This window comes from Lacerta agilis, chromosome 14 (assembly GCF_009819535.1).
Source record: "Lacerta agilis isolate rLacAgi1 chromosome 14, rLacAgi1.pri, whole genome shotgun sequence".
Taxonomy (NCBI): Eukaryota; Metazoa; Chordata; class Lepidosauria; order Squamata; family Lacertidae; genus Lacerta; species Lacerta agilis.
The window spans coordinates 20,677,689-20,689,773 of record NC_046325.1 but is presented as its reverse complement, the minus strand read 5'-3'; the positions used below and the strand labels follow the sequence as shown (position 1 = coordinate 20,689,773).

General features: G+C 40.8%; 1 protein-coding gene across 1 annotated transcript; it reads right to left on the bottom strand.

Annotated features, from left to right (window-relative positions):
• Positions 1-6,824: 6,824 nt before the first annotated feature.
• Positions 6,825-11,282, bottom strand: LOC117057609 (vomeronasal type-2 receptor 26-like). Its single transcript, XM_033168452.1, has 4 exons — positions 10,473-11,282; positions 9,248-9,475; positions 8,757-8,883; positions 6,825-7,743 (listed from the first exon to the last, which is right to left on the bottom strand). The coding sequence occupies exons 1-4, from the start codon at positions 11,280-11,282 to the stop codon at positions 6,842-6,844; spliced, it is 2,067 nt and encodes a 688-aa protein (XP_033024343.1). The 3' UTR covers positions 6,825-6,841.
• Positions 11,283-12,085: the final 803 nt, after the last annotated feature.

Here is a 12,085-nt window from a genome sequence, read left to right as displayed (position 1 = left end):
TGATTGAATTATTAAGATGTCACTACAACCAGCATTTCCAACGAACTACATATGCAAGCAGAATAATGATATGCACTCAAGTTCTTTTTTTCTTCTTCTGCTGATTAGTTGTTCCCTAGTATTCAGCTCAGCTCTGAATATAATAAAGTAGCATTTATGGGGATAGATGCAACCCAGTAATCCAGCTCTAGAGGACAAGATGGAAAAGATCTCCACAGCTACCATATATTTTCCTTTGGTGCTCCAATAGGTGGGAACAAAGGACAACCAAACACTACAAACACCAGCAAGCTGAAAGTGATAAATTTGGCCACATTGAAACTGTCAGTTAACTTCCTAGCAAGGAAATCCAAGATGAAGCTGACAGTGGCCAGCAAACCCATATGGTTTGGTTGCCACTAATGCCAAAACTACAGTAATGGTTTTTGCCAAAACACTGAAATAAACCACAGAGAAGGTGATGCTAAAAGTTATTTGTTGGAAAAGACAGATCAGCTTTCCAGGCTGTCCAATGAAAAGAAAGAAGCAGAGGAAATAAAGCAGGAGGGAGATGAGAAAGATGTAGGTGAGAGTCTGATTGTTGGCTTTGACTATGGGTGTGCTATTATACTTTATAAAAGATAAAGTATTGTGAGCAGAGAGAAAGAAATAGCCAAGATTGCTAACATAAGAATGGTAGCTTGGAACCTTGGGAATGCATTGGATTTGGTCATTGTTGGGACATTCAGATTCTGAACAATCCACAGAGGCATCTGAAATAAAAGAGGATTCATTTAAATATTTCAGATATTGATCAATATAGACCTAAAGCATTGGTTCTCAACCTGTTCTGGGTCATGAACCACAGAAAAATGCACATAAATATTCTATATGCATCTGAAAACCATACAACAATTACTTAAGGCCAATTCAAAAAATTACCTTAAAAATCCACAACTCCCATAATCATTTATCTGTGCACATTTAAATGTTTTTCAAAGAGTAATAATGAAGCTTTCATTCACAAACTCTCATTAGAGAGTGAGATATGATGTGGGCCTTGTGGCAATAAAACTGAACTTTCCCTACGTAATCTGGGAGTAGTCTGGGTGAAGTGCAGGCTAAAATCAACAGGACCAATGAAACAAGTTGTATTGCACAAACATAATAATGTTAAATGAAAGATTAAAAGCACAAAATAATTGAAAGGTCATGGGGAGAGATAGAAATGGAGATGAAGAATGAAGTAGCAAAATGTTTTGAAAACATTGGCCAAGTATTAAATACTAGTACAGTGGTACCTTGGTTCCTGAATTTAATCCATTTCAGGAGTACGTTTGACTCCTGGAACAGTTTGAAAACCAAGACACGGCTTCCGATTGGCTGCAGGAGCCTCCTGCACTCAATCGGAAGCCACGTAAACCATGTCAGATGTTCAGCTTCTGAAAAATATTCGCAAACTGGAACTCTCACTTCCGGGTTTGCGGTGTTCAGGAGCCGATTTGTCTGACAACAAAGGTGTCTAACTACCAAAGTACCAGTGTATATTCCGCTAGGAGGTAATTTTTCAGGGGCAAACAGAAGTATACCAGATCCACTCATTTCATTGGCACTTATGAGGAAAGGCTTACTAATGCCTTGTGCCCAGCAATAGAATATAGAAGGCAAAATATTTATTAACAAGTCCAAGCATTGCCACCCACAATAAATAAATGCAATATTCATTAAATATGTGTTCCTGGTCATTATGATCTCAACACATTACAAAAGTGTGTGTGTGAGAGAGAGAGAGAGAGAGAGAGAGAGGGAGAGAGAGAGGAGTGGGATCGTGTCTTACATAGGCTCGCCAATCACAATCTTTGAAGGCTGTTCCATGAAAGAGAGTGCATTATAGAGGAACACGACTTGAGAAACAACCCCACCAATGAAAAGGTCTCCTGGTTGGTAAAATTCATGAGGAATGGAGAGAGGATCATCACGTATGCTGCAATTAATGAAATGTGTCTTGCATACAGTATGACACAACAGTATAAGCAACAACACCATCACCATCACGATCCTGTTGACAAAAAGCCCCTTCCAAATGTCAGTTTCCATGGTACCCTCTACTGCATTGCATATTGTTTCTAAAGCCAGAAAGTGGATATATAACCTAACATATAAGAGAGATTATCTAACAGAAGAATGACAGAGCCCTGCCAATACCTGGATGTAGTTCTGAAGGATACAAGGGTTTTATAGCTCCTTTTCAGAATCTTGTTTTTTGAGTTGTGAGCATGTGCTGAATCTCAGTGGCATTAACAGGTATGATTATCATTTCCCCAGTGTGTTGTTGACTTCTGAAGTTGTATTATGCATAACAAAAGTGCTAGAAGATTTTTTCTTCTTTCCATCTGAATCATAAACATATTATTTTGTCCTTCGATTGATAATAAGTAGCCAGCATTATGTAGCACTGGTCAGATCTGGATCTAACTAGTGCTAGAGTTAAGTTCATCCACAGAGCATCAGATTCCATTGGAGGTTTTTAAGCAGATGTTGGATGGCCATCTGTCATGGATGCTTTAGTTGAGATTCCTGCAGTGCAGGGGGTTAAACTAGATAACCCTTGGGGTCCCTTCCAACTCTGCATTTCTATGATTCTGTGCTTCTATTACAGTTTTCCCAAACATCCTAAGCTCTACCAAAAACTTCATATAGATGCACTTCCGGTTGAGCGCGGAGCTCCATCAGTCGCAGGTTTCGCTCGGCTGAACAAACCTGAGTGCGGCAGGGACGGGGTGTCTTCTACAGCGCAGAAGACCCCCAAGGAACCCCAAATCGAGAGTTTTGGGGGCATGGTTGTCCGGCTGGTGCTAGAAGGGTGCTCCTCCCTCCCCGGTAAGGCTCTGTTTTGAGCCCCCGAGAGCGAGGGAGTGGAGCCCCGGCAAATCGGACATACTGCTTTCCCTGCCTGCACGAAGCTGCGATACTGAGGGGCTACAGCATTTCAATTCTTCCAAGTAAATAAAAAATGGACAAATGAACAAATCTGAAGAGAAAACTGTAAGTAATTTGATTTGATTTGGCTTCGGAGGGGATTCTAAAAACGGAAGTCATTCCCTCTCTGCTGAGATTAAGAGACAGTGCGACTTTGTAACTGAAGCTATTTTCAATGCGATTGAAACAAAGAAACTTTTGTAAGGGTGTTTTTAGTTTTAAAAGTGGATTGGATCTATTTTCCTCTTTCCTGGAGGTCCAGATGGAGTGGATATTATAAACTTTGGCAATGATTAAAAATAAAAATGGTGTACTTATGCAGTAAGGATCTACGTAGCAAGAAATAAATTGTTGTGACTAGCAACTTGAAGCTCGACCTTGAAATGACAAAGGGAAAACTGTCCTTGCGGTTTGTAAAGCAAGCTTTGGAACTTTTGCAGCAAGTAGCCGTGGGAATCAACAGCATTGCACAACTGGCACATAAAGAATTGGAGATGGAGACTGTGGACAATTTGGAGGACTTTACATTGGAACAGAAGGGAAAGGAAGAAGGGAACAGTGACAATGCTGAAAAAGAGGAGCTGGAACAGGATACATTAATTGGAGCCTTTAGGCAAGAAGAATTTAACAGTGTTAAAGACTGGTTCCTGTTGCCACTGGATTGTCAAAAGACTACAGACCTGCGATTAGTTGGACAGTTACAGGATCTTCTTTTTTATGTTTCATGGGCCGGGTTCTTTGAAAGGGAGGGTATAGGGTAAAATATCAGAATTTAAAAACGAAATGGTATTTTATTACGGTTATGACAATTGGATATGGACACTGCGATAACGGACAATGCTTTGAAAGATAAATTCTGGGACCATAAGGGAGGGAGGTGCATGAGCAATCTGAAAAATTTTGGTTAAGATAATGAGAAATTACAGAAGTATTGTGAGGTTGAGGTAGATAAATGTTCAATAGGTAAAATGATGAGATGGATTTTAAATTAGAGTTTAAAGGTAAATAAAGCTGAATATTTAGAAATCAGTAAGAGGAGGATTGAGGAAGTCATTGTAAAGGAATAAAGATTGGAATTTAATTGACTGACCCGGGAGGAGGGTCAGCATGCTGTGCTTTGGAAAGTATGTGGTTAAATGTAAAATGATTGTTGCTACCTCTGTGAGAGGGGGGTTTGGTGTGTATTGCTCCCCTCGGTGGGAGAGGGGGGAGCGTGGAGTGTTTAACCATGTATTATAATGTATAGGTATTAATTGGTTTCTTAATTGGAAAATCTAATAAATTTTTATAAAATAAAAAAACAAAAACTTCATATAGATGCTAAATAGCATTATGAGCAAAACAGTGGCCTGTGATACAACACAATGCTGGACGCTGATGCACAAGCACTCAATGCATCAATAAACTCATATGTATTGGTGAAAATAACACAGAGATGCATTATATTTGGGTAAATTTATTGTAAAAGGTTTTCAGGGGAAAATTGCATTGCAATTAGTATATTAGAAGAAACGTACACAAAAATGCTGCTGAATTTTCTGGAGAAAGTTTGACAGCAACTCATATTTGACAGAGAATCACATCTCTTCTGACTACAACATCACAAAGCTCATGGTTTAGTAAGACTCTAACTTGCTGTTTGGTCTATCAACAAGTCTTAAGCTTGTGCTGCATAAGAACAGTGTATCAACAAGTGCTAGATTATGAGACTAGGATGCATATATTGATGTGATTTACTACATATAAATGCATTAACAAATGTAAGATTGACTAAAACATTGAAAGGACATTCTTTCTCTGTCTTCTCTTTGGTCTATAAAAAGGAGTAATGTTGCTGACTTGGACACGCATAATAACTCTTAGTACAATCACTGAGGTCTAAACCACTGAGCCTCTTGGGCTTGCTGATCATAAGGTCGGCAGTTTGAAGCCCCGTGACGGGGTGATCTCCTGTTGCTTTGTCCCAGCTCCTGCCAACCTAGCAGTTCAAAAGCATGCCAGTGCAAGTAGATAATTAGGTACTACTGCAATGGGAACGTAACAACATTTCTGTTGCGCCAGAAGCGGTTTAGTCATGCTGACCACATGACTCGGAAAAGTGTCTGTGGACAAATGCTGGCTCCCTCGACCTGAAGCGAGATGAGCATCGCAACCCCACAATTGCCTTTGACTGGACTTAACCATCCAGGGGTCCTTCACCTTTTTTACGTTTACATGCCAACCATAAAAATATGCATAGATTGAAAAGCCAACAACATCAATAACAGTTGGTGACTGTTGACTCTTAAGAAGTGTGATTAATCCGAGTTATATTCTAAGTGGGTCAGCTTGTTTGGGCAGGGGTAGATAGATGGAAAGAAACAAGGGACACCTCCAGACTGGTGTTTTATTGTGGGGTTATTCTGCAGCATGTTCTTCACACAAGAATAGGGCATTATTTGAATATTTATTCTTACTAAACCATCAGGTAACTTTTTGGCTATAACCCAAGACACAATTAAACATGGTAGCTGAACCCTCATTGCGTTCATGTCTGTATCTGGGAACGGAGGGGAAGTACTTAACTAAAGAGTACAGATGCCAACTTAACAAGGACCATACACAAGGTCCAGGTAAGGGATTCTTCTGAACTACTCCTGAGGGGGCCACCAGACACTCCTTGCTTCTTTATGGGTTTCTCCTCCCTCCCCTGGCTCAATGTTTCCAAAGCCCCTGTCTTCCTACTTCCAATTCAGGCTCAGCAGCAGCAGCAGCAACTCCAGCCCCCTCCCCCTCAACATAGGCAGGTAGGCAGAGCCATAACAAGGTGATCTTGCACCCCTGGCAGAACTGTCCAGATTGCACCCCCTAGCCATGGACAAATGAGCTCTTCTTTCCGCCTCTCCTCCATTCCCAACCCCCCCCCCACCCACCCATTCAATTCACCCTCTATTTAAAACCCTTTCTTATGAGGCAATAATCAATATTTATATTTAAGGACATATTTTAGCCAATTTTGTGCCTCCCCATCGCCTGCGCCCCATGGCAGGGACCCCATCTTGCCACCCCCTAGCTACGGCCCTGCAGGTAGGCAGGTAGTTTCCTTCCTCCTCCTCTTCTCCTCCTTCTCCTCCTTATCCTGGCTGCCCCTTCCCTTCCTACTGCTGGAATTCCTGGGAAATCCCCACAGACCAGCAGCCAGTGGCTCACATACAGGCACTGGACCAGCATTTTCAGTAGTGTTTTTCCAACAGAGAGAGAAAATAGCAATATATTTCTGTCCCTATTTTATATTTATTCATTGAAATTTCAGTCAATAATTCTGTTTGGCTGATGAGTATGAAGAGAATAAACATACAACTTCAACTTGTGGATCTTGACTTGGAAATACTGTCACTAAAATGTCAAAGAAAAAGTCCATCAAGGTCATTGAGATTAATTTTCAGGTCAATAAAGCTTTATAAAGCTTTAGAAAGTGGATCCTCTTAACAGAGGGGCCATGTTGTGCTTGGCTCTGGAACATCTTTCCCAACCGGCCTGGTGGCGGGGCTGGCCCTGGCCCAGTCTGGTAGAGCCATGGCTGGCAATGGCTTTTAGCCAATCAGCAGCCTTGTAAGGGTTGGGGATTGGGGGTTTTACATTGTGGCAGCGCAACATGGGGATTCTTCTTGCTTCGGATCTTGACATGGAAATAATTTCACTAAAATGTCAACAAAAAAAGTCAATCAAGGTAATTGAGATTAATTTTCAGGTCAATAAAGCTTTAGAAAGCTTTAGAAATGATGTTTCTCAGTATATTTAACCTCTGTAAAGTATGTGTCGGTCATTACACTATTCATTCTACCATTCAGATTCCATACTTGAAAGGGGGGGGAGTTCCCTCTGTTTTTAATTCTCATATTACTTAGTCTTTTCCTGATTTTAGTTGCTCCCTGTTATTCAGGTCAGCCCTGAACAAAAGAATATAGCATTTAGGGGAAAAGATGCAAACCAGTAACCCAGCACTGGAGGACAAGATAGAGAAGATCTCCACAGCCACCATGTATTTCCCTTTGGTGCTCAGGTAGGCAGGAACAAAGGACAACCAAACACTGCAGAACACCATCATGCTGAAAGTGATAAATTTGGCTTCATTGAAAGTGTCTGGCAACCTCCTAGCAAGGTAAGCCACCGTGAAGCTGACAATGGCCAGGAAGCACATATAGCCCAAGACAGTATAAAACATGACAGTTGAGCCTTCATTGCACTCTGCTATGATTTCCCCATTCACTGAGTACATGTCTGTATCTGGGTATGGGGGAGAAATACTCAACCAAAGGGTACAAATTCCTGCTTGAATAAAGCAGCCTGAAAACATGATAGAGTTTGTCAGCTTTTTCCCCATCCATTTCCTCATTCTGGATCCTGGTCTAGTAGCCATAAATGCCAGGACCACAGTGATGGTTTTAGCTAACAAGCTGGAAAGAGCAAGAGAAAAGATGATGCCAAACGTTGTCTGTTGGAGTAAGCAAATTAGCTGTCCAGGTTTTCCAATAAAAAGCAAGCAGCAGAGGAAACACAGTAGGAGGGAAACGAGAAGAATGTAGGTGACACTTCGGTTGTTGGCTTTGACGATGGGTGTGTTCTGGTGCTTCACAAATGTTATTATCACCAAAGCTGTGATCATAGCAAGAGCAAGAGCCGACAAAGCTAAACTCATGCCTAAAGGTTCCTCATATGAAAGGTAAGTTATGACTTTGGGAATGCATTGGTTCTGGTGGAAGTTTGAATATTGATCTTCTGGACATTCGGTGCAGACATCCATATCTAAAATATAGAAAATAAAAAATTGGATATTTTATAGACATTGCCTTAAATCTCTCCTCATTTCCGAGTCCATTAGCCAAGGGTTGTCATTCATCTGCAACCTCCTCACATGCAAAGGCTATCCATCTTTGCTTTTAAGCAAAGAACAGTTTCATCAGATGTGAGATATCAGCAAAGAAGGTGTTTTGAGGTATATGGCATAATATTCCACAGATCCTAGTCCAGAACTGGGGGGGAAGCTATGTCATCCCTGGAAGAACTCGCAAAAAGTGTAAGACTAATTTAAGATGTCACAGCCACCTTTCACGCTGATGAGCATTATGTTATAACATTGGTCTTAATGATCTACATTGGCTTCCAGTACATTTCTGAGCACAATTCAGGCCCTGTATATATGAAGGAGCATCTCTACCCTATTGTTCATCCCAGACACAGTGGAGAAACTGCTGCTTGCCTCTCCACCCCCCCCCCCCGATAAAACAGGCTTTGGCGGGAGGCAGGCGGTGGGACGGAGAAACTGCTGCTTTCCTCTCCACCACCCCCCACCTCCCGCTAAAGCAGGCTTGGGCGGGTGGTGGGGGGCGCCAGAAGGTAGTCTCACCTAGGGCGCAAGAAAGCCTAGCACCGGTCCTGCCCCCGTCCTCCCCATATTCTCCATGAACTCCATAATTATTCCCTGGAGCCTTGTGGGAAACCAGAATGGGTTTAAGTGGTGCAAGGGGAAAGCAGCAGGGATGTTCCATTGCGTGAGCAGGCCTTGTTCTGCACGCACAGCAACTTAGTTGAATACCAAATATAGTCACATCAGTCTTGCTGGATAATTGTGGAATTCATTCTGCACTCATTAATATTCCATTTATTACTCACCCTTTACCAACAGATCCCATGACAGAACGCAACATTTTAAAACTGAATATAAAAATAATTAGTGGTACAGGAATGTGGTGAATCCTGAAAACACGTATCTTAAGTGTCAAAGGGACGTTGACCTCGTTGACAACCATATCTCCTACCTGACTGGTTAGAAATCTTCCCTTCTGGACAAGGAATACATTCATAACAGCAAAAAGGCTCCCCTTCCTTCTTTTTCCTGCTGTATCCAGGATGGCACTTGTCATTACACAGAGAAGTGGGGAGAATCTATAAATAAATGTCCAATTTTATCATTCTCATTACAATTCACATTTCTCTGAATATCACCACACATTCAATAATGGAATTATCTTTCCTCCTTCCATGGTTCCATTTATTTATCGATTAAGACTGCATATCCTAATTCCCCTTTTATTTTATTATAAGCATTTCCTGAGTCTCCAGTGACCCTCTTTAAATGAAACCAATCCAGGGTACATATTGAAAGCTGGAAGTCTTGAAACCTAATTGCAGAATGGGGTGCACTAATTGGAGTGTATGAAACAATGGGGGGGGGGAGTCATCAGGCACATTTGAACAATCCATTTTCAGTTATTTGGAACAAAAATATTTACAAGTCTTCCTAGCTCACCTGGTTAAAAGTTCTATGCCACACAATGCTTTCATCATGAATGGTTAACTCCTTGCCTGGAGCAGCTTGAAGATCCAGCCTTCCAATTTTGACTCTGACAAAAGATTGATTTGGAAACATTACCCAGTTGGTCACATCAAATCCTGTCATTAATTCTCCATTATCATTAAGCTGTACTTTCTCTCCAGCACTGTTGTTGAATGTGAGATATTTTAGAAAGGGATGGAGCTACATTCAAAAATATAGAAAGGGGTAAAATGTTTGAATCCACAGAGTGGTGAATACAACCATAATTTTCAGAGAGGTGTGCACTAGTTGTGTGTATGTACACACACTGCAGTAGCCAGTCCAGACATTTTTTGAAATAAAAAACTCTTAATTTCGTTTCACCATTAAAAAAATCATTCTAATGCTAATACATAAAATACTATATTTTGTTTAAAAACAGCAGTTTTGGAATGTTCAGTTCATCATCTCGATTTAAAATTGCATCCAGTTGTAACCAAACATAGACAAAAACTAGGTTCTCAATCTCATGAATCATCATGCAAAGTTTGCTTACTATCCTAGCCAGTGAACTCATGTAAGGAAGATGTACCATCACTCTCTACCAGAAACTGCCCGCTTAAAACTACGGGTCTTCAGAGCCACACCCAGAGCATCAGCATAGCATAAGAAATTTGGTCTTCGAGGAACAGCCTGTCACACCTGAGTAATAGTTATTTTTCAGGTAGGCAGCCTGGCCTCTGGCAGCTAACTCGTTAGAAGTCATGCCTTCTGCTTACTTGGAGGTGGCTCAGCCTCCACCTGATTCAGTAAAAGGGTCAAAAACCTGTTTATCCCTCTTTGGATCCATCATACAAAACTGGACAACAATAGGTTCAGAAGTATCCAAATGTATCAATGAAGACGGTGTTGCAGAAAGATACATTTCCACCAAGCCAAAGGAGCTTGGGAAGAGATAAATGAATAATTTTCAAGTGCAGGTAAGGGAAGACAACCAGACCAAAATTTGCTCTTTTAGGAGATGTGACATAAAAGTGGATGATTTATTAGTGAAAGTGCTATTTGATAGGAAAGAAAAAGCCTTGAATGTAAGATCTGTTTAAGTCCATGAGGTTTTTTTTTTTTTTTTACACAGAGTCGGACACGACTGAACGACTGAACAACAACAACAACAAAGGCCATCCAAGAGCAGTAAATACTGTGCTGTGGGTAAAATTACCTGCCATGGGTGCAGATTCTGCAAATCCACTCTAGCCACCTGTGATCTCTGTTTGAATCTAGATTGATACATAGCATGTACAGCATGTGCCACTGCATGAGGAACATTGTACACAGCATAGCTGCTGCCAGTCATGCTCATTTCAAAGATTTGTAATGGAAGACTCTCCAATTTCTCCTCTCCCGTGCAACGTTTCTTAGGCTCTTCACCCACATTATTATTTTTCAATGAGCAATTGAAGGTCTTTTCCCAGAAATCCTTGATCAAATCATTTTGTTTTTCCTCAAAAGGATTTAGACTCTGAAGAAATGTTCTGAATCCCAGGGGTTCATTTGAGTGTAGAGATATAGATAAGGCACCCTGAAAATTCTGCATATTCCACCTCCTTTCATTGGTGGTTTTGAAATCCCAATGACTTGTCACAAGCCATACTTTACCCATAGGAAGTTGTGCCATATGAAGATACCCGATCAAAATGTCAATCACCATGGAATTACCAAAGACCACAAAAACATTGGCTTTGCTTTTCATGACAATTGAAATTTTATTAAATTCACTGAAGAGCAAATCTGACATTCCTTCACCATAAGCCAACGTCCATATCCTATGTATAAAATCAACACAGATGTAATTCAGGGTAAGCTGTGAAACTAATGCTTCCAAAAACATTTCTCCAATAATGTATTTCATAGTTAAGAGACCAACCCATGTCCATTTGAAATGCAAAAGTAACTTGACCAATCCATTGTACTCATGGACATCATTAGGGGCCATCTGGTACAGGGAATGGTACAGTCTTCTTTCAGTCATCCTTGAGTCAAGACAGTCATAGGTGAACTAAAACCAAACACATACAGTAGTACCTTGGGTTACATACGCTTCAGGTTACATACGCTTCAAGTTAAGAACTCCGCTCACCCAGAAATAACGCTTCAGGTTAAGAACTTTGCTTCAGGATAAGAACAGAAATCATACTCTGGCAGCACAGTGGCAGTGGGAGGTCCCATTAGCTAAAGTGGTGCTTCAGGTTAAGAACAGTTTCAGGTTAAGAACGGACCTCCAGAACGAATTAAGTACGTAACCAGAGGTACTACTGTATATTATATGAATAGTATAGAAAATGTATGGATTAAGGGTGTGCATTGCTAATATGGATTACTTTTGTCCACAGCCACTGTTTTGGGTTAAATGAAAGTTTCATTTACCAGGGGAAAATAATGATAGCATCTTCAGATGAAGGGCAGTATACAAATTTATTTACTACCACCACTACTACTACCAACAGCACCACCACCAGCAGATGCATAGCAGGATATATTTAGATGACTTTCTCATTAGAAGCAATGGGTTAGATGCATTCGTAAACTAGTTTCACTTAGTTCACATCAATGGATATTTCAAGCCAAGGTAATCTTAATGCATTTAACTTGAAATAATCTAGATAAACATAATTTAGGGTTACAGGTACCCCTCCCCATGCCCTCACTATATTTAAGGTTCTGGTGACTTCTGTTTCAGTGTATATGAAGAAGTGTGCATGCACACGAAAGCTTATACCAAGACCAGACTTAGTTGGTCTCTAAGGTGCTATTGGAAGGAATTTTTTATTTTAT

Coding starts and splice junctions, on each gene's coding strand:
- LOC117057609 (XM_033168452.1), bottom strand. CDS start 11,282: ATGACTGAAAGAAGACTGTACCATTCCCTGTACCAGATGGCCCCTAAT. Junction 9,476..10,472: donor AGAATCTGCACCCATGGCAG/GTAATTTTACCC, acceptor TTTTGAATGTAG/CTCCATCCCTTTCTAAAATA. Junction 8,884..9,247: donor GGCATAGAACTTTTAACCAG/GTGAGCTAGGAA, acceptor ATTTATTTATAG/ATTCTCCCCACTTCTCTGTG.